Source organism: Stenella coeruleoalba, assembly GCF_951394435.1.
Source record: "Stenella coeruleoalba genome assembly, chromosome: 19".
Lineage (NCBI taxonomy): Eukaryota > Metazoa > Chordata > Mammalia > Artiodactyla > Delphinidae > Stenella > Stenella coeruleoalba.
In genome coordinates, this window is record NC_137165.1 from 54,417,505 (window position 1) to 54,437,845 (window position 20,341).

At 60.0% G+C, this 20,341-nt stretch overlaps 1 protein-coding gene across 2 annotated transcripts; it reads left to right on the forward strand.

Moving 5' to 3' along the window:
* Positions 1–311: 311 nt before the first annotated feature.
* HID1 (HID1 domain containing) lies at positions 312–20,135 on the forward strand. 2 transcript variants are annotated; one of them, XM_079906158.1, is made up of 19 exons: positions 312–468; positions 6,132–6,281; positions 6,837–7,007; positions 7,626–7,739; positions 8,323–8,429; positions 8,677–8,793; positions 11,188–11,401; positions 11,603–11,659; positions 12,498–12,638; positions 12,787–12,877; positions 13,088–13,239; positions 13,344–13,422; positions 14,926–15,090; positions 16,284–16,511; positions 16,884–16,990; positions 17,476–17,556; positions 18,146–18,237; positions 18,399–18,557; positions 18,827–20,135. In XM_079906158.1, the coding sequence occupies exons 1-19, from the start codon at positions 403–405 to the stop codon at positions 18,888–18,890; spliced, it is 2,355 nt and encodes a 784-aa protein (XP_079762284.1). In that variant the 5' UTR covers positions 312–402; the 3' UTR covers positions 18,891–20,135. The 2 variants fall into 2 exon arrangements, with proteins under 2 accessions (XP_079762284.1, XP_079762285.1); XM_079906159.1 differs by having other exon boundaries at positions 7,626–7,736.
* Positions 20,136–20,341: the final 206 nt, after the last annotated feature.

The window sequence follows — 20,341 nt, forward strand, 5'->3', positions numbered from 1 at the left end:
CAATGGTGAGGATGGGGGCAGGGGACGGGAGGCTGGGAGGGTGGCGGGCCCCGGGGGCTGGGTGGAAATGGGAGAGACCGAGGGGGGCTAACGCTGCCACGCAGAAGAAAGGTCGCAGAGGCAACCGGTCCGGCTGGGAAAGACCCGGGGAGTGGGGCAGCAGTGGATCGGAGGGGCAGACCCCGGGAGCCAGGAATGGGCGGTGCGGGGAGCGGCAGGTGCGGGGGGCGGAGCCCGGAGAGGAGGAGCCAGGAGGGGGCGGGGTCGACGCCGGGCGAGCGGGTGGGGTGCGCCGGTCCGCTCCTGCGAGAGCAGCTGGGCCCGCGGAGCTGGAGCTGGATACCGAGCCGGGGCCCGGGCGGGAGTCAGGGCCAGGGCCGGGCCGGAGCGGGCTCCAGCGATATGGGGTCGGCGGACTCCAAGCTGAACTTCCGAAAGGCGGTGATCCAGCTCACCACCAAGACGCAGGTGCGCCCGGGGCCCCCGGCCTCCCCACCCACCTGCCGGGCTGGGGGCTGGGCAGGGCTGGGGGGCTGCAAGAACTTGGCTTGCCGGGAGATAGGGGGACCAGATGGCCAGGAGGGTGACGCTGAGGCCAGGGCCGGAGCGAGACCCCTTGGCCTGTATCCCAGGGCTCCATCCCCTAGCCCCCACCCCCGGCCTTCTCTCCCGGGAACATCCCTTTTCCCGCAGCTGCTGCTGCCACCTTAGGCTGACGTGTGTCTACTCTCCAAGCCGGCGTCGCCGCTGTCCGCCCCTCTGTCCACCCCCCCCAAGCCCCTCCAGCCTCGCATCTCCAGCCTCCTCCCCCGCCCCAAAACACTTCCCTGCTCTCCTCCCTGCCCCTCGGTGCCCGCGGGTGCCGGAGGCACAGACCCGGCTGACTCAATGCAAACAAAGCCGGCCGGCGCCCTCCCGGATCCGCGAAACAGCTGGTTCGCGGCAGCGGCAGCGGCCTCGCTGGGCCCAGGTCGATGCCCACGGCCAGGGAAGGCCCAGGTCTTGCTGGGAACACGCAGAGTGGCGGGCAGCGCTGCAGCCTGGCAAGGGGACCTGCTCCCAGCTCTATGGAATCCAGGTTCCCAGCTGGGGCCCACTGCTCCAGGGGGCGCCCCCTTTGAGGCCCAGCGGCGGGGTTGGCTGTGTTTGCAGGTACCCTCTGTTTTCTGGGTCAGGGCTAAGAACAGTCTAGGCTGCCCTTGATACCTGAGGGTATCTTTCACCCTAGGCCATGCTTGCACACTCCCCTGAGTCCACAAGTGGCACAGAGGCCACCTCCTTGCCCCCAGCGCAAGGACCTGGCCCCAGCAAGGCTTCTTCCCTGCCCACCCCTCTCTCCTCACTCTTGGAGCCAGGCTGCTCTGGCCACAGAGATGCCCAGCTCTCACTCCTCAGATCCCCCGCTTTCAAGGGAGTCAGGACCTGCCGCCATCTGGGACTTTCCTCCTACGCCCGCCCCCAGGGCTGTCTCTGGCTCTAGGCAATTAGAGTGGGTTCAGGGGAGCCATTTCCCCACAGCAAGCTGGTCACAGCTGCAGAGACCAGGCCTCTGGTCCCACACTCTCTCAATCCCACAAGAGAAAGGTCAGGAGCCCGGCAAACAGCCCGGCTGGAGAGTCCAGACCCAGCTGAGAGGCGTTTGATGGAAACCAGGCCTTGCTTCTCGCCACTTCCCCCATGGCTCCTGGTTATTTCTGGCGCTTGGATCTGAGGGTGGCAGGTGGGCCAGCCTCTCAGTGCGGGGCCATAGGGAGAGGAAGGGAGGGAGGCCTCCATGTTTACCTACCTGGGGGGGGGGGACACCTTGTTGGAGGAACGAGGTATGGGCTGTAGCCTCAGCAGCCAGGGTCCTTTGCCAGGCCAGCAGGGCCACGTCCCAAAGGATCTGCGTGGACAAGATTCCTACATGCTCCGGTCCCCTCCCCAAAATACAGTGCGTCTCCATCTTTCCCTGGCTGTGGCCCTGGGACAGGGCTGACTGAGATGGTGCTGTCTCGTTTCCCAGCTGGGGACAGTGAGTTGGCTTGGGACAGGACTGGAGCCAGAGACCAGCCTGGGTCTCCCTCTGGAGGGCCCTGGGCCCTGCAGGTGGGAGGGGGCCTCAGGAATGAGGCCACCTGCCCTATGTAGTGACCCGGCTTGAGCAGCTCAAGAGACGGGACCAGATCCGAGATGGCGTTTCCAGACCTTGCCACTCGGTGTCCCCAAGGAGATTCAGGCCAGCTGTGTCCACAAGGTGTCTTCCTGTCCCAGGCCTTCAGAGGCTGTGCTGTGAACACAGATTTTTGCTCTGGGCAGCAGACAAACAGACCCAGCACCTTTTCCCGTGGCCTTGGCCGGAGCTGCCACCGCTGGGCCTTCCCTGCCTTCCTGTGCTGCATCCTGTTTTCTTCCTGCCTCGGGCTAGGCCTGACCCTGGTCCTGAGGGCCAGCAGCTTTGGCTGTGTTTCTGGAGCCTTTCCTGGTGTGGGTGGGGCCCTGGCGGGTCACATTCCTGGACCTGGGACCCTCTCCTAGATCCTGCCCATTTGGAGGTTGTTTGCCATAGGTCAGATGATACCGGGTGGGTCCATGTTTACATGTGTGCACATGTACATGTGTGTGGATGCCATTGTGACACAGTCCTCCGGTACAGGTCACCCTTAGCAGGCTAGAGCATTGCTGGTCCTTCCCTTCTCCCCACCACCAGAGAGGTTCAAAAGATGCAGCTGGTCCCCCAGGCTGGCAGGGGCTTTGGTCTGAGCAGGTCCTGGTAAAGCTATGCTAAGAATATCTGGTTTCCCACCAGGGTAGCTCAGTGCCCCTGGCAGCATGGGCCTGCCCACCTCCAGCAAAGAAACTGGCTTGGATTTTAGAAGCTTCCTTGCGTTGGGTGGAGCCCAGCTGGGGTAACTGAGGCAGGGGCTAAGCCATGTCCCCCCTCCAACAAAAGTTCCAGTGACCCTGGCAGTACCTGTAGCATCAGGCTAGCCTGGTATGGTCAGGTAATGGTCACCAAACTGAAGTGTCTGAGCCGCAGCTGGGACCAGGTGGGGAGGCCCAAGGTGGGGATGGGGGAGGTGAAAGTCTTCACTCCTGAAGTTCAAGGCCAGCTCCCAGAGCTGGGACTTTCATCTGCTTCAGGTCTGGGCTGCCCTGGGGCCTCCCAAGTTCCCTCCCAAGGCTCTCTCCTCATTTTGAATTCAATCCCCAGGTGACACTTACCTGATGAACTAGGTCAGAGGTCAACTCCACTTGATGAGTGTCTGCCCCTTTAAGGGGGTAGTGGCTATGTAGGAGGTGGGGAAGGTGGCATCCCAGAGGTGTTCCCAGATGGTGGGGGGCTCTGCACGTTTTCTGGGATGTTCCTTCCCCACTCCCACCCCGGCCACCCACACAGTGAGTGTCAGAGAGCTGTCTGGACTGAGGGCATGTGGGCCAGCAAACCCCAGCCCCAGGGACCCTCCTTTGGTCTTTGTTCCTCTCTGCCCGGCTAACTCGCTCTACCAGTTCTGGAACTGAGCATGTCCTGGTGCCGGGCCTGCCCTGAAGGCCATGGCCACATGCTGCCCTGTACCTCAGAGGGGGGCATTGTTTGGGGGGTGGGCTAGGGTAAACCTGGACCCTGGGAGGCTTGTGGCCAGGCCTGAGTTCGGGCAGCCCCACTGGTGCTCAGATCTGCCCCGTGGCGGGGCTGAAGGGATCTCTCTCTAGGACTAATTCCAGGCTTTGGCTGAGTGTCTGCCATAGGCCTCAAGTGCACGGTCAGGGACGAAGGGCTGATGGACTAGCGGGGCCTCCGGCAAGCGCACCCAGCCCTGTTGGGGACTGTGAGTGACTGAGGGGGGTTCCAAGGTGGGAGGGAGCCCGCTGGTCCAAGCTCAGGGAGACTTCTTGGAAGAAGCGGCTTCGGAGAACAGAATTATTTTTTAACAAGATTCATATTTTTTTCTGATGGTAAGACTGATGCATATCGCATGCGGGTTTGTGGTGGGGTAGCAGGGCCCCATTATCAGCCCTTTCAGAGAAGGCAAAAGTCTAGGTTGATTGGAGCAACCCAGGAAGATCTCTTGCAGGAAGTGTTATTCAGAAGGGTAAGAGTGTCTTGGACGCCTCTCAAACAGATGAACATTCAAAAGGAAAAAATAGTAATACATGCGCTTACAGAAAAATATAAAGAAAAGAATAACCACCCCGTGAGATAATTGCTGTTGACATTCTGTCATTTTCTTCTAGGCTTTTATTCCTGTATAATTTAACACAAAATTGTGATCATCCTATAGTTAGGTTTTTTAAATAAATTTATTTATTTATTTATGGCTGCGTGGGGTCTTCGTTGCTGTGCGCAGGCTTTCTCTAGTTGCGGCTAGCGGGGGCTACTCATCGTTGTGGTGCACGGGCTTCTCCTTGCAGTGGCTTCTCTTGTTGTGGGGCACGGGCTCTAGGCATGCGAGCTTCAGTAGTTGTGGCACGTGGGCTCAGTAGTTGTGGTGCATGGGCTTCGTTGCTCCGCGGCATGTGGGATCTTCCCGGACCAGGGCTCGAACCCGTGTCCCCTGCATTGGCAGGCGGATTCTTAACCACTGCGCCACCAGGGAAGTCCCCTATAGTTAGTTTTATATCTTGCCTTTTTCATATAACATTGTACTGTGAGCATTTTCCATTCATTCATATTCTTTGAAGACGTGATTCCGATGGCTGTGTAATATTCCACTGTATGCGGGTGCCTTAACTTTTCAAGCATTTCCCCAGTTGTTGGTTATTTAGGTTGATTCCAACTTTTCACTGTTATCAACCCTTCAGTAAACATCCTCATACCTGCACTTCTCAGACCATTTCCTCAGGAAAGATTTCTAGAAGTGGAGTCCATGATTCAAATTGGTTGTCTATATGACCGACTATATAACTTAAAAGGCATACGTGTGTTGAAGGCATGTTGCCTTGATAGGACCGGTGGGACTTTGGGATGTGTTAGAAGGGGCGGGCGTGCTGGGAAGAGGGGACAGTCTGAGCAAAGGCAAAGAGAAAATATAGCAGGGTTGTGTTGTTGGGATAGTAAATACAGGTGTGTGTGCACACACATACCTGTGCACACTTGTGTATGTGCATGTGTCCATGTATGTGTACATGCACGTGTGTGGCTTGTATGTGTGTTTAGGTGTGATCTTGGCTGACTCTCTGGCCGAGGTCTGGACTCTGCAGGCAGTGGGGAGCCCTAAGATGTTTGTTGAGGGAACAATGCCTTTGGTGCTGTGTTGTTTTTTTTTTTTTTTTGCGGTACGCGGGCCTCTCACTGTTGTGGCCTCTCCCGTTGCGGGGCACAGGCTCCAGACACGCAGGCTCAGCGGCCATGGCTCACGGGCCCAGCCGCTCCGCGGCATGTGGGATCTTCCTGGACCGGGGCACGAACCCATGTCCCCTGCATCGGCAGGCAGACTCTCAACCACTGCGCCACCAGGGAAGCCCTGGTGCTGTGTTTTGAAAGCGTGTTGGGGACAGCGTGGAGGTGGGATTGAGGGGGTGAATTTGGAGGTGGGGCCCTGGCCAGAGGGGCCTGAACTGCAGCACAGGTGGTGGGTACCGAGAGGACAGGTGTTGTCAGAGAGCCGCGGGATGACGCCTTTAGATTTGTCATCTGTTGGGTGTACCAGCAGAGGGTGGAGGCTGGGGCCAAGGGGGCAGCCTGGGTGAATGGAAATGAGCATATGTCCCCTTGTCTTCTTCCTAGGGGGAGGGGCTTCTTCCTAGGGGGAGGGGCTTCTTCCTAGGGGAAGGGGCACAGCCTGGCTCTCCTCCCTGGGCGTTTGATTTAGGGATGTGGCCTGGGGAGGCCCCCAGGTGGGGAGGGCCTGCCAGGGAGGGATGGTGAGTTACTCAGGGTCACACAGTCCCTCAGGGACTGGGCTGGGCTTTGGCTACTGGATTCAGTGTCCAGCTGGCCCCTGACCATCTGTGTCAAGTGTCCCCAGCCTGCCTGTGCCACCCGGGGCTCATGGTGGCTGAAGGATGTCTCCCATGTGGGAAGGCTCCTGGCACCAGCAGGGATGGAGTAGGGGGCTTCCCTTTCGGGGGCTCCCTTGGCTACAGGGTGGGCAAACTGTGGACCTGCTGGCAAGAGACCGTGCAGCTCTGGATACCGTATCTCCCCACAGCCCGTGGAAGCCACTGATGACGCCTTTTGGGACCAGTTCTGGGCAGACACGGCCACCTCGGTGCAGGATGTCTTTGCACTGGTGCCGGCAGCGGAGATCCGGGCAGTGCGAGAGGAGTCGCCCTCCAACCTGGCCACTCTGTGCTACAAGGTGAAGGGTGCTCTGGCCCTCACTGCCACTCCCACCTGAGCATTTCCCACCCTCCCAGGGAGGCTGGAGCTGGCCCAGCCCTGTGGTCCGAGAGGGAAGGCACCCAGGAAATCCTCCACCCAGGTTGGAGTGGTCCCAAGTCTTCACTCACTTCTCCCCCTGGCTGGGCTCTGGGGGAAGTGATGGTGCCAGTGCCACCTGTGAGGGCTGCCTGTGGGTGACACTGTCCATAGGTCAGCTCATGTAGCTCACCTGTGTGGTTGGTCCTGTCAATGTCGCCATTTTACAGATGAGGAAACTGAGGGCCAGATGGCTGGTCACTTAGCAAGATCTCAGCCAGTGAGTGGTGGGCTGGGTCTCGCTCCCAGGATTCTCTAAGCTGCTCCCTGGCCCATGTCCCATCCTCCTGGGCTGGCTGACCCTGTCTGGAGAGGCGGTCCGGTAGGGTGGCCCCACTGTCTCTCCCCCTCTGAAGCCTGGGGTGCCCAGCCTGACCCCAAGTGCCAGGGCCCCACTCCCTACCCTGCCAGCGTGCCTCTCTGCCCATCCTCGCAGGCTGTTGAGAAGCTGGTGCAGGGAGCTGAGAGCGGCTGCCATTCGGAGAAGGAGAAGCAGATTGTCCTGAACTGCAGCCGGCTGCTCACCCGCGTGCTGCCCTACATCTTTGAGGACCCTGACTGGAGGGGCTTCTTCTGGTCCACAGTGCCCGGGGCCGGGCGAGGAGCGGTCTGTGGACCTGGCCGGGGCTGGGCGGGAGGTGGAGTTGTGGTGACAGGGAAGGAACCCCTTCAGGGCCGGCCACATTCCTCCAGACCTCTTCTGGGGTTTGGGAAGGGCAGATGTAGGGGCAGTGCGGGTGCTGCTGAGGAGGGGGGCCAGCTCTTCCTCCTTGAGCCCCCGCTTTCTCTCCCATGGGGGTCTCTGCCTCTACAGCTGGGCAGAGATGGGGGCAGGGCAGCTGGGCCCTCCCCCCGGCTGCCCCACCCCCTCCCTGACTTTCTGTCCAAGCAACTGGCAGGGGGGTGGGGAGGTGGGCAGTGATTCCCAGCAGGGCTGAGGCTCTAGAGTTTAGGGGACTCACCTGTCCCCTCCCAGTCAGTGGGAAGGTCTCCTCACTGGTCCCAGCCCCGCTCCCCACTCTGTCCCGCTTCTGCCTTGGGAGCTTTGGGGTGATTAGGGGTCTACTTCCTGTTCCTTCTCCCACCTCTTCCTCCATCCCTCTGCCCGCGAGTGTCTGCCTGGGCCCAGACCCCGTCCTCCTCCCATCCCCCCTCCAAGTCCTGGGGCCACCTCTCCTTAGCCAGCTACGACTGAGGGGGCCTATAGGCGCTGTGTCCCAAGCAGGGAGAGGACGATGACGAGAACGCGCGGCCCCTGGCCGAGTCCCTGCTCCTGGCCGTCGCTGATCTGCTCTTCTGCCCAGATTTCACCGTCCAGAGCCACCGGAGGAGCACCGTGGTGAGAGCCCCCCAATCCCCGCCCCCCGGGCCGAGGAGGGCTCTGGTCCCAGGTTGGGGCCGCTTGAAATTCCCTTGGGCAGGGGCTGCTCCAGGAAGGTGGGGCTGCCTGGCACGCATGGTCCCGGGGAGGGGGCGGTGGCTGGCACGGCTGGAGGGGAGCCAGCTGGTGCCCGGCCCTGCCCGCTGCATCCAGGAAATCGGGCACAAGCACCCATTGTCTTGGCCTGGGTCGTGGGTGGAGGAGTGGGGCTTACACACAGGAGCCCTGGCCCTCTCACTGCCCGTGGACCCGTGGACTGGACCTTGACCGTTCTCCGTCCCCCACTCCCACGCACCACCAGGGGCACCTGATTCCGTTCTGCTCCCTCCCTGTCTCTCTCTCCCTGTCTCAAACTGGATTGAGCAAGTACCAGACTGAAGGAAAAGGAGCTTTCAAGAGGTTGAGAACATTCATTTCTTCCCGTGTGCATTAGCACCTGGGGCATTTTGAGGGTCTGTCTTTAGGAGAATATGAGGGTCTTTGCCCCCAAGGATAGCGGGGGGCTTGGGTTGGCCTGATTTCTCTCTGACCCTGTCCCCAGGACTCGGCGGAGGACATCCACTCTCTGGACAGCTGTGAATACATCTGGGAGGCTGGTGTGGGCTTTGCTCACTCCCCCCAGCCCAACTACAACCACGACATGAACCGGTGAGCTTGCTGAGGAAGTAGCTGGACCCCAGGCCTGGCCCCCTGCACAGTTCAGAGAGGGAACCACGCGTGGGGTCTTCCAAGGAGACCCTGCCCGCTCGTGACCCAACTTCAGCCTCGCAGGGATAAAATGGAGTCATTTCTTTTCATGGACCTGAGCTGGGGCGGGGCAGGGTGGGCGTGCCCTCCTACAGGAGAACTGTGGTCCTCAGGTACTGAACCCTCTCCTCTGTCCTCCCTGCCCAAGGATGGAGCTGCTGAAACTGCTGCTGACGTGCTTTTCTGAGGCCATGTACCTGCCCCCAGCTCCAGACAGCAGCAGCGTCAATCCATGGGTGCAGTTTTTTTGTTCCACAGAGAACAGGTGAGGGGCCCCTGGCCTTTCTTTCCATTTCTCCTCCTCTTGGTTCCAGGCAGCCTGGCGCTGAGGCCGTTTGCCAGCCCTGTGAGTCTTATTTGAGGGGATGTGCTGCCCCCTCGTGGTGATGACCTATAAGAACAGTCACACCTTACGCCAGCTCTGTCCCATGTCCCATTGGGGGGCCCTGGATGACCCATGCCTGAGTCCTCCATCTAGAGCCCTGCTATCCAGTAGAAATATAATGTGAACCACACATGCAACTTAAACATTTCTAGTAGAGACCTTTAAAAATAAAAAAGAAATAGGTGACATTAATTTTAATACTGTATTTCATTTAACCCAATATATCTGAAATATTAGCATTTAACATGTAATCACTATACAAAATTATTGAAATGTTTTGCATTCCCTTTTCATAGTGAGTTTTCAAAATCAAGTGTTTAGTTTACATTCACAGCACATCTCACTTCAGACCAGCCACATTTTAAGCTCTCCATAGCTACATGTAGCTTGTATCGGGCAGTGTAATTTATTTTATTTTTATTGGCCGCACCGTGGGGCTTGCGGGATCTTAGTTCCCCAACCAGGGATTGAATCCGGGCCCTCGGCAGTGAAAACACCGGGTCCTAACCACTGGGCCGCCAGGGAATTCCCTGGGCTGTGCAGTTTATTCAGTGGGTGGAGAGGGGGCGTGATAAATACCCTGAAGGGTGGGGAAGCCCCGCCCACATGGGGGCATTTATGGGCAGTGGGGGGCATAGGAGCACATGGAGGTGTCCCATGGCTGGATTGAGTATTTAGAGCAGGTACACGTGCTCCAGCTGTGCAGCTCCAGCTATGCGCTGGCTGCACAGGCGTTAGTGCTCCTCAGTGTCATGGTTCACCCTCTTCTAGACTCTGATTCCCACATGGCAGGCCTCATCCTTCAGGTTTTGCTGGCTGGCTGCCCCTTTCCCCCACCTCAGCCCCCAGCTCCCAGAAGGAGCGAGAACCCAGGTGACTCCCTCCACCAGGCACGGTCAAAAGCTGGCCAGAGTTTTCTTTCTCACCAGCATTATGGGGCAAATGGCCACTTTGCCACTTGATTAACCCCCTTGGGTCTCAGTTTCCTCATCTGTAAGATGAGGAGCTTGACCTCTGATATCTTACAAATCTCTGAACGGAGTCATTCTGTGGCCTGGGGGCTGGGGCATGGGGCACATGCTTTGCCTCCCAAGGGGAAGCCCGCCTTCCCTGTGGGCCCTCCAGCCCTTCTCTGAAGCCCCAAGGAAGGGTACCTGCCCCTCAAAAACGTCAGGGGCATGTCCTTTATACATTTGCCCAACCCTGTAGATCATACAGTGTCAAGAGTGAACCCTGGGGACTTCCCTGGCGGTCCAGTGGTTAGGACTCAGTGCTTTCACTGCTGAGGGCCCAGGTTCGATCCCTGATCGGGGAACTAAGATCCCACAAGCTGTGGTGTGGCCGAAAAAAAAAAAAAAGAGTGAATCCTGATGTAAGCTGTGGACTTTGGGTGAAAATGATATGTCGATGTAGGGCCTACAGCTGTAACAAGTGTACCACCCTGGTGGGGGATGTTGATAGTGGGGAAGACTGTGCACGTGTTGGGGCAGAGGTTTCACGGGGGAAATCTCTGTGCCTTCCTCTCAGTTTTGCTGTGAACCTAAAACTGCTCTAAAAAGTATTTAAAAAAATAATTAAAGGGTTTCCCTGGTGGCGCAGTGGTTAAGAATCTGCCTGCCAATGCAAGGGACACAGTTTCGAGCCCTGGCCCGGGAAGATCCCACACGCCGCAGAGCAACTAGGCCCGCGAGCCACAACTCCTGAGCCTGCGCTCTAGAGCCCGCGAGCCACAGCTACTGAAGCTCGCACACCTAGAGCCTGTGCTCTGCAAGAGAAGCCATGACAATGAGAAGCCCGCGCACTGCAACGAAGAGTAGCCCCCGCTCACTGCAACTAGAGAAAGCCCACGCGCAGCAACGAAGACCCAATGCAGCCATAAATAAATAAATAATAAATAAATTTTAAAATTAATTAAAAAAAACAATAGGCTTCAACCCCTGGGGGTGAAAATCTAAGGGGTGTGGGCACGCTATCCTACAAAGAGCCCCTCAGGACTGGCCATCCCACTCTTGGTAATAAATTCCTTCTGGCCTTGGCCCAGCCTGGCCTGGGTCCCAGATGCAGGCAAGGATGAGGAGGGGTCTCTCCTTCGTGGGAAGGGATGAACTCCTGGTTCTGCTCCCTGGCCCGAAGATGGCGGCCTGGCACTGAAACCCTTGTGGAATGAGGGGGCTGGCCTGGCTGACCCTCCCACCTGGCCACGGCTGGGGGCGGAGGGAGGGCTGGGCTGGTGGGTGGGGTCTCTGAAGCCCCGCCCCTCCTCTCCTGCCGCAGACACGCCCTGCCCCTCTTCACCTCCCTCCTCAACACCGTGTGTGCCTATGACCCTGTGGGCTACGGGATCCCCTACAACCACCTGCTCTTCTCTGACCACCGGGAACCCCTGGTGGAGGAAGCTGCCCAAGTGCTCATTGTCAGCTTGGACCATGACGGCGCCACGCCCACCGTGGACGGTACCACCACAGGCACGGCCATGGACGATGCTGACGTAAGGACGGGAGAGGGAGGGCAACCCGCCCTGCCAGGCTGTGGGCGGGTGGCACCCCCTCTAGCGGAGCTGGGCAAAGGATATCCAGTGGGCACCTCGTGGGGGTATCTGGGGTCAGAGGGGGTACTGCTGCACTGCCTAGGCCTGGCGTAGGGGCAGGGGGTGAAGGCACCTGCTCACCCCAGGCTCCGCCCTCCACAGCCTCCAGGGCCCGAGAACCTGTTTGTGAACTACCTGTCCCGCATCCATCGCGAGGAGGTGAGTCCAACGATGCTCTTGCTCTTGTGGGTTCTTGATTCCACCCTCCACAAAGGTTGTGGCCTTGCAAGGTGTGAGGGGATGCAGATGAGATGGGGGTAGGGAGAGTCCTGACCCCTATATGAAGGAACCACGGTCCCCGTGCACTCAGGCCACCACAGGTGAAGTAGTGATGGCAGGACCGCGAGGATCTTGAGACTCAGAAAAGGGCTGATGGCCTCAACTGGGTGAGGGTAGCCGGGAAGACTTCCAGGAGGAGGTGGCTCTGATGTCAGGTTTGGTGGGGGAATGACAGTGGATGGAAAGGCCAGTCACACCTGAGTTCCTGTGTCTTGTGACGTTGGGGGAGGTTCCTGTGCTCCCAGAGCTCTAACCTCTGCCACTATGACATGGGAACAGTAACTGTGCCCTTGCCTTGTAGTGAGGATTGGTTGAGAGCACAGTCCAGCAGGCAGCAGGTGCTCAGTGAATGACAGCTCTCTGAGGATAGAATGCTCCTCACGTGTCACAGGGCGATGGGGAGGGGTGGAAGGATGTCACCTGTCAGCAAGGAGTCCAGGCGGGCAGGAGTCCAGTGTGCACGTGAGGAGGTCACTAAGAGCAGATGGGGAGCCTGTGGTCTGGTGGAGGGGCGGGGTGCTCTCTAGACCTGCCCTGGACCCAGCTTCTGAGGGGCTGCCCCCAGGACAGCTGTTGATGACACTGGCATCTGGGCCCCTCAGGCTCTAGAGGTGGGATCAGGCCCTGGGGGGCTCGGAGGCATTTGTGGGAGGCCTGGCCAGGAAGCCTGGATTGTGGGGAGCCGGACTGGACAGGCCCCTGCCCTTCCCCCACCCAGGACTTCCAGTTCATCCTCAAGGGCATAGCCCGGCTGCTCTCCAACCCCCTGCTCCAGACCTACCTGCCCAACTCCACCAAGAAGATCCAGTTCCACCAGGAGTTGCTGGTCCTCTTCTGGAAGCTCTGCGACTTCAACAAGGTGGGCCGGCCTCGGGGGCCCAGGCTGGCGGGCAGTGGTCTGCCTCAGGGATGGGGACAGCGTCTGGGGAGGCTCCCGGCAGAGGGAGAGGGTGGGGCAGAGCTGCCCCTCCCCCTGACTCTGCCCATCTGTCTCCGCCTCCCCCCAGAAATTCCTCTTCTTTGTGCTGAAGAGCAGTGATGTGCTGGATATCCTGGTGCCCATCCTCTACTTCCTCAACGATGCCCGAGCAGACCAGTGTAAGGCTGGGGTGGGCTGAGGATCCCTGGGGGGTTCCTCGCGGAGGGGCAGTTTCGGCCAGTCTGTCCTGCCTCCCAGCAGCTCAGGCCTGGTGCCCCGACCTCCCGGGAAGGGCTTCTCCCTTTACCTCCAAGAAGGGTCCCTGCCCTGGGCTCCTTTCCTCCCCTCCCCACCCAGCGTGGTGACCCCTCCCATGCCACGTGCCGCAGCTCGGGTGGGCCTGATGCACATCGGCGTCTTCATCCTGCTGCTTCTGAGCGGCGAACGGAACTTCGGGGTGCGGCTGAACAAGCCCTACTCAGTGCGCGTGCCTATGGACATCCCGGTCTTCACCGGCACCCACGCCGACCTGCTCATTGTGGTGAGGGAGCTCCCGTCAGGACCTGGGGGTGTGGTGTAACGTCCCCTCGGCTGAGTCTGGAGGCGCCAGGGACCCCATGGCTGCTCCTCTGCCTCCCTGCACAGGTTTTCCACAAGATCATCACCAGCGGGCACCAGCGGCTGCAGCCCCTCTTCGATTGTCTGCTCACCATCGTCGTCAACGGTAGGGGGCCCCAGAGCCCGCCTTCCCCATGCTCACCACCAGGGGGCGCCAGGCCACAGGCTGACCTGCCGCTGGCTCCCTGGTTCAAACCGGCTGGGTACAATAGAAATATTAGGGCAGCCAAGTATGTACTGGTCAGTTTTCTAGTAGCCACATTAAAAAGGAAGAAGGAAAGAAAAAGAGAGGTGACAATAATTTTATTATATATTGAATTTAATCTGTTGTATCCAAAATACCATCATCTCAATATGTAACCAGAATACAAAATTATTGAGATGTTCTGCATTCGTTTTTGAACGCAGGCTTCCAAATCTTGTGTGTGTGTTCCATGCGTGCAGCACACATCCGTTAGGACTACGTTTCTAGCACTTAATGGCCACATGTGGCTTGCGGCTGAGGTATTGGACTGCGCAGGTTCGGATGAGGGCCCCGCCCACAAGCAAGGGCTGTAGGTGGCTGCCTCCGAGCTGGGGTGGGGGGGGCTCAGGCTGACAGGGGCACGGGACCCAGCAAGGTCGGGGCCCAGGGCTGGGGCGGCATGACTTCCGCGTGGCTGCTTTTTGGAGAGGAGGGTCCTGAATGGGAGGGGCTGACTTCTCCGTGGTCCGATTTGGACTCCAGGGTGGGTGGGATGTTGTAGGGCCTTGGCGACCTCTAGCTGCATCGTTGGACTGTGAGTTCTGGGGCCAGAATCTCACCTTCCATCACTGGCTCCACCCCACAAATCTTCACTGAGAATGCATTTGTGAACAAGGTAGCCACCAGCCCTGCCCCATCCTGAGGGAGAAAGGCACAGGGCAAGGAAACACACAGATCAGTCTGTGACTTCAAGCCGTGTGCAGCCTCGCATCTCCGACTCCCCCTTCACAGGCTGTGCAGAAAATCTCTATCTCATTATATATGGAATATCAGCTTGACATTCTATTCAAATTCTTTTAAATAATATTTTTAGTTTTTGGCGGCACTGTGCAGCTTGTGGGATCTTAGTTCCCTGACCAGGGATCGAATCTGGGCCCCCTGCAGTGGAAGCTCGGAGTCCTAACCACTGGATCGCCAAGGAATTCCCAGCTTGATGTTCTAGAAAGAGTTAAAGATCCTGTGTTTGTATCCCTGCCCAATCATTTTATAACTGGAGAACTTTGGACAAGTTTATGAACCTCTCTGAGCCTCAGTTTCCTCATCTGTAAAATGGGGACGGTCTCCTCTCTGTCCACCTCCCTCTCAGATGCGGGGAGGAGTCGGGGAGATGGAGTGTGTGAGTGGCTTTGTAAAGGGCGGCGGCTGTCCACAGGGGAGGGGCCGGGGTGGAGCCCTGGGGCTCTGCAGGAGGCATGGCCAGTGTGGCTTTAGCCGCTGGCGCTTGGTCTTCCTGACTTTTCGGGGGACTTCACAGTCAGGGGGCAGGGAGGGTGTGGGATCAGTAGCATCGTGTCCCACCCAGGCCCAGGATGTGCTGGGGTGGTTGGCGGGGGCCCCAGGAGTGAGCCGACCCCTCCCCTGCAGTGTCCCCCTACCTCAAGAGCCTGTCCATGGTGGCCGCCAACAAGCTGCTGCACCTGCTGGAGGCCTTCTCCACCACCTGGTTCCTCTTCTCTGCCGCCCAGAACCACCACCTGGTCTTCTTCCTCCTGGAGGTCTTCAACAACATCATCCAGTACCAGTTTGACGGTGAGGCAGCGGTCCAAGCCCCTGGCCTGGCCTCGGGGGCAGGAACCAGAGTGGGCAGTGGGCGAGGACACCTCCCCATCTGAGGAGGGCACAGCCCTCCACCCCCGTGTTTGTTTGTCCAGCGTGCATTTATTGAGCACCTACTGCATACCAAACCCTGTGCCTGGTGCAGGGGATTCACTGGGGAACAAAGCAGAGTGCCCTCTGCCCCGTGAGGCTCATCATAGCTGGGGAGGGAGCACGGAGCGGGACTTCAAACAGATGGTCACCCAGACAAACAGGCCATCTTAAGTCTGTTGAGAGGGAAGTGTAGAGTGGCATGGTCCTGCTGGGTGTCACAGATGCTGGGCTGCCTGGTGTCAGTTAGGGCCTTGCCACTTAGCTCTGTGACTGTGTGCACATAACCTCTCTGAGCCTCAGTTTCTTCATCTGTAAGATGGTCATAATGATAATTCCCAGTCTCCATCTCAGAGGATATCGAGAAGATTAAGTAAAATAATCCCAGAAAAGCACTTAGCACTTGCCTGGTGAACGAAATGTCAGCAGTTATTATTTCCCAAATAAGTAATATTTGCACTGATCTATGAGGGGTGAATGGGGGTGGGGAGGGGTAGAAGAACATGGGGGGAGCACAATGTGTGCAAAGGCCCTGGGGTGAGATGTGTTGAAGTGGAAGCAGAGCAGGGTGGTGAGAGGCAGGGACCAGAGCGGTGGACGGGGCATTGAAGGCCCATAAAAGCGTCTTTTATCTCCCCGGGAGCCAAGGGCGTTCAGTGTGGGCGACAGAGCACAGGCGCACGCCATATCGTCCTTCTTCCCGGTGACCTGACTTGGGGGACAGTCAAAATATTGAACAGCTGGCTTGGTGGGACACTGACACGCTGGGCCCGCCCCACTCTGCCAGCTGTTACCCCTTAGTGCTGGGTGGTGAGAGGGTCCGGAAGGTACCAGGGAGGGGCAGGGGCGGAGCTCAGCCCAGAAGCTCTTTTCCCGAAAGGTAGCATCCCGGTGTAGCCTCAGACCACAGATGCCGCCCGGCGCCAGCCCTGCCTGGCTCCTCTCATCTGTGTCCTGTGCTGTCGCCTCCCCCTGCGGTAGACACCCTCCTGTCCTCCAAACTCCCCCTCCCAGGAAGACGCCCAGGTGAAGGGGGTGGCGAGGGGGCCTCCCTGAGACACGCTTCCTCCCCACAGGCAACTCCAACCTGGTCTACGCCATCATCCGAAAGCGCAGCGTCTTCCACCAGCTGGCCAACCTGCCCACTGACCCGCCCACCATCCACAAGGCGCTGCAGCGGCGCCGCCGGGCTCCCGAGGCCTTGTCCCGCACCAGCTCACAGGAGGGCGTGTCTATGGAGGGCTCCCACCCCGCTGCCCCCGCCGAGCCGGGCACCCTCAAGGCCAGCCTGGTGGCCACCCCAGGTCCGGTGCTGGCGAGGGGCAGGGTGCTGTGCAGTGGCGGCAAGGGTGGGGGTGGAGGTACGGGGACCCGGGCGGGGCAGCTTGGTGGGGGGACCGGGCACCCTCAAGGCCAGCCTGGTGGCCACCCCAGGTCCGGTGCTGGCGAGGGGCAGGGTGCTGTGCAGTGGCGACAAGGGTGGGGGTGGAGGTATGGGGGCCCGGGCGGGGCAGCTTGGTGGGGGGACTGGGCCTTGGGGCTGAGCGCTGGGGGGTCTGGCACAGCATCTGTGAAGTGGGGGGAAGTTGGAGACTTTCGGGGCCGGCCCCAGGCAGAGGCTTTCTAGGAGGAGCACTGTGGCAGGAGTCCTCACGGCTCCCCACCCCACCGCCCAGGCATCGAGAAGCTGACGGAGAAGTCCCAGGTGTCAGAGGATGGTACCTTGCGATCCCTGGAGCCTGCACCCCAGCAGAACTCGGCAGAGTGCAGCCCAGCCTCGGAGGTCGGTGCGGGGACTCCTGGCGGGGCTGGGTGGCGAGGCTGGGCTTCCCCTTTCTCCCTGGCCTCCAAGGTGTAGGCCGGGCCGGAGCACTGTGCAGCAGAGGGGCAGGTACCCAGTGCCCAGGGCGTCAGGCTTGGCACTGATGACTCTCTGGGGATGGGGGGCCTTTCACAGACCCCTCCCTTGTTTATTGGTCACGGGCTCAATCCCTTGGCCTTGAGACTCCTCACCCGTCAGCCTTATCTAGGCTGGGCTGGCCTTTACCCGGTCTGCTCAGTCAGCTCCTGGCCCTAAACCTGTCACTGGGCTGGGCAGGGTCAGGCAGGGCCTGGGGCCCAGGGCAAAGGTGCTGGGCTGGGCTATCCCCTGCTTTGGGAGTGAGCCCCCTCCCTGCAACATGGGCCAATGGGGAGACCTCATTGCCCTCCCCACCCCCCTGCACCCTCTCCCCACATCCCTCTCTCTTATTCCTTCCCCGGGACCAGGAGCCCAGCCAGGCGTGGCGGGAGCAGCGGCGACTGTCCAGCGCATCAGCCGGTGGGCAGTGGAGCCCGACGTCGGAGTGGGTGAGGGTGGGACAGATGGTACAAGGTGCGGGGGTGGGTCCGAGGCTCCTGGCCCTGGGAACAGCTCAGGAGAGGCTTGGATGGGAATGGGTCCAAATCCAAGCGCTGGCCCGGGTCAGGTTAGGGGTCAGTCCTGTCTCATGACCTTGGCTTCTCTGGCTTCCTCTGTCTACACTGTCCCAGAGTTTGTTCCCCAGCAGGGTTAAGCTTCAGTTGTCCACAGCCCTTTCTTAGTAAATCACCCTTTCCAACTTCCTTCCCCAAATCACTTGCCCACTCCCTTACATGATTCCTGAGATCACCACTAATTGCATTTGCACGGGGATAATAAAGGTCCCTACTTCATCGTGCTGTTGTGAGGATCAAAGGGGATACTTTCTGGCACACAGGACCTGCTCAGGGAGAGCCCCGGCTCCTCCCATGAAGAGCAGTCACTGTGCACGGGCACTGCCCCGTGCCAGGCCCTTGCTGTGATGAGCGGGGATGCCTTCTGCCTTGGGGAGTCCATGGTTTCAGGTCAGGGGTCAAGCCTATGCCACAGCCCCTGGGGGCTGTCTTGCCAGCCCAGGAACCCCAGTCCCTCCTCCAGGTCCTCTCCTGGAAGTCGAAGCTGCCGCTGCAAACCATCATGAGACTGCTGCAGGTGCTGGTTCCCCAGGTGGAGAAGATCTGCATTGACAAGTGAGGCTGGGGACGGGGCTGGGCGGGCTGGGCTCTGAGGGGCCAGCCCAGGCTGCGCTGGGGGTGTGGCCGGGAGCACGGGCCTCGGGGGTCCAGGGTGAGCCCTCTGCTCCCCTTGACCTTCAGAGTGGGCACATTGGAGACCCTCCTCTCCCTGGCAGGGGCCTGACGGACGAGTCAGAGATCCTGCGGTTCCTGCAACATGGCACCCTGGTGGGGCTGCTGCCCGTGCCCCACCCCATCCTCATCCGCAAGTACCAGGCCAACTCGGGCACGGCCATGTGGTTCCGCACCTACATGTGGGGCGTCATCTATCTGAGGTGGGCCCCTTGGGGGTGGGGCCGTTACCGGCCTGGGTGGGTCTGGCATCCACGCGAGGGTCAGCTCAGTGGGGCTGTGCCCCACTAGGGTAGTGGGGTTCATGTCAAGACAGTCAGCCAGGGTGGTCTTGTCTGGTGGAGGGTGGGCACCCACTTCCCCAGGGGCAGGGGGCAGAGAACATCAGGGTGGGAGGACGACAGCCTCGTTCCTCCCCAGTCTTTCCTGCAAGGCCTCCCGGCACCTGGGTGACGGCCCACTCCCTCTGCAGGAACGTGGACCCACCTGTCTGGTACGACACAGATGTGAAGCTGTTTGAGATCCAGCGGGTGTGAAGATGGAAGCCTGCAAGGGGCAGGGACCAGGGGAAGGCGGGGACCCTGGTCCCCCGATGTTCCCCCCGACCCACCATTCTGAGCTTTAAATTACTACGGTCAGGGCTGGGGGCTTGAGTGGCTGAGTCCTGAGTGGCAGAGCCAGGAGGCCCCTTGTGGCTGGGATGGTGGGGGGCCCCCCTGCCTCCAGGCTGGATTGAGAGGAACTTTCTGTCTCCAGGGCTGCAGCCCTCCACCAGGGGCCCGCCTCACTCTGGCTCCCCTTCGGGACCCGTTTCTGTGCTGACCCTCAGTGCCCGCCTGGCTCCTGAGCTGCCCAGCCCTCTGCCCTAGTGGGCTGCCCAAGAGGGAGTCTTGGGCGGCCCCTTGAGGCACCCGGGCAGGGGGAGGGGAGCCTTTCCAATCCTCCTCACCTGAAACCACCTGGTCCAGGCCCGGCTCGCTGCCAGGACCCCGGGAAGGAGGGTGACCAGGCTGCTTGTGGAGGAGGCTGGGGGCTGACAGGCATCGAAAGCCAGACGAGGGGACCTCGCGCATTTTAGGGATTTGGAGTGGGGTGTTGAGGGTCTCCTGCTATATTCTTCTGGGTCAGTGAATATAGCCTGGCTGGCTCTTGTACAGTAATGGGGGCGAGGGAATGGGGGCAGGGGACAGCTGATCAGTCCTCCCTGCCCCTGCCCACCACCTGATGACTTGCGGGGAGGGGGACCAGGATACCAACGCCCCATCCTCCTGATTCCGGCTTCTTGGTCTCCCTCACCCCACCTGTGTCTGTACAATCTTTGCTCTGTACAATCGGCCTCTTTACACAATAAAACCCCCTCTCCATGCCCTGCGTCTTTGTGCTTGGACGGGAGGGGGTCAGGCCATGGCTCTTGTTTTCAGGGAAGCTGGGGACTCTGCCTCCCAGAATCAGGCCCCAGAGGGCCCTCGGTGCGCACCTGGGAACCAGCGTTTGTCACTTTCTTGGGTGGGGAAGTGGAGGGTTGGACGCCCCAGGCTGTGGCCCCCCCGACAGAAAGAGCCCACACAGGAGAGGCAAGGGGCCTGCCTCCCAGCCTCCTGCACGGCCCCCAGGCAGCCAGTGAGACGGCGCTGGGGGTCCAGCACCCAGCTGCAAGGGGTACAAGCCTGGCCTGCAGGGTCCGGGGCCGCCGTCCCTGCGCCTCACCCTGCGCCTCACCCTGGGCCTCACCCTGGGCACGGTTCACTGTTCGCGCTGGGCTCAGGGAGATGGATGGGCTGTCAGTGCCTGCCCTCCCCACCCGATGGCTCAGAGGATCGGCAGGCCTGGGGTGAGCGGCTACAGAAAGTCACCGGGGGCTCCGTCCTGGGGAGAAGGTGTGCTGGCGAGGGGTGGGGGGATGCGAGAGCCCCGGCTCCTCTCTTCCCACCTCCTCCCGTGCATCAGACAGGGGGAGGACCAGACAAAGGGTTGAGACCCCTCGTGG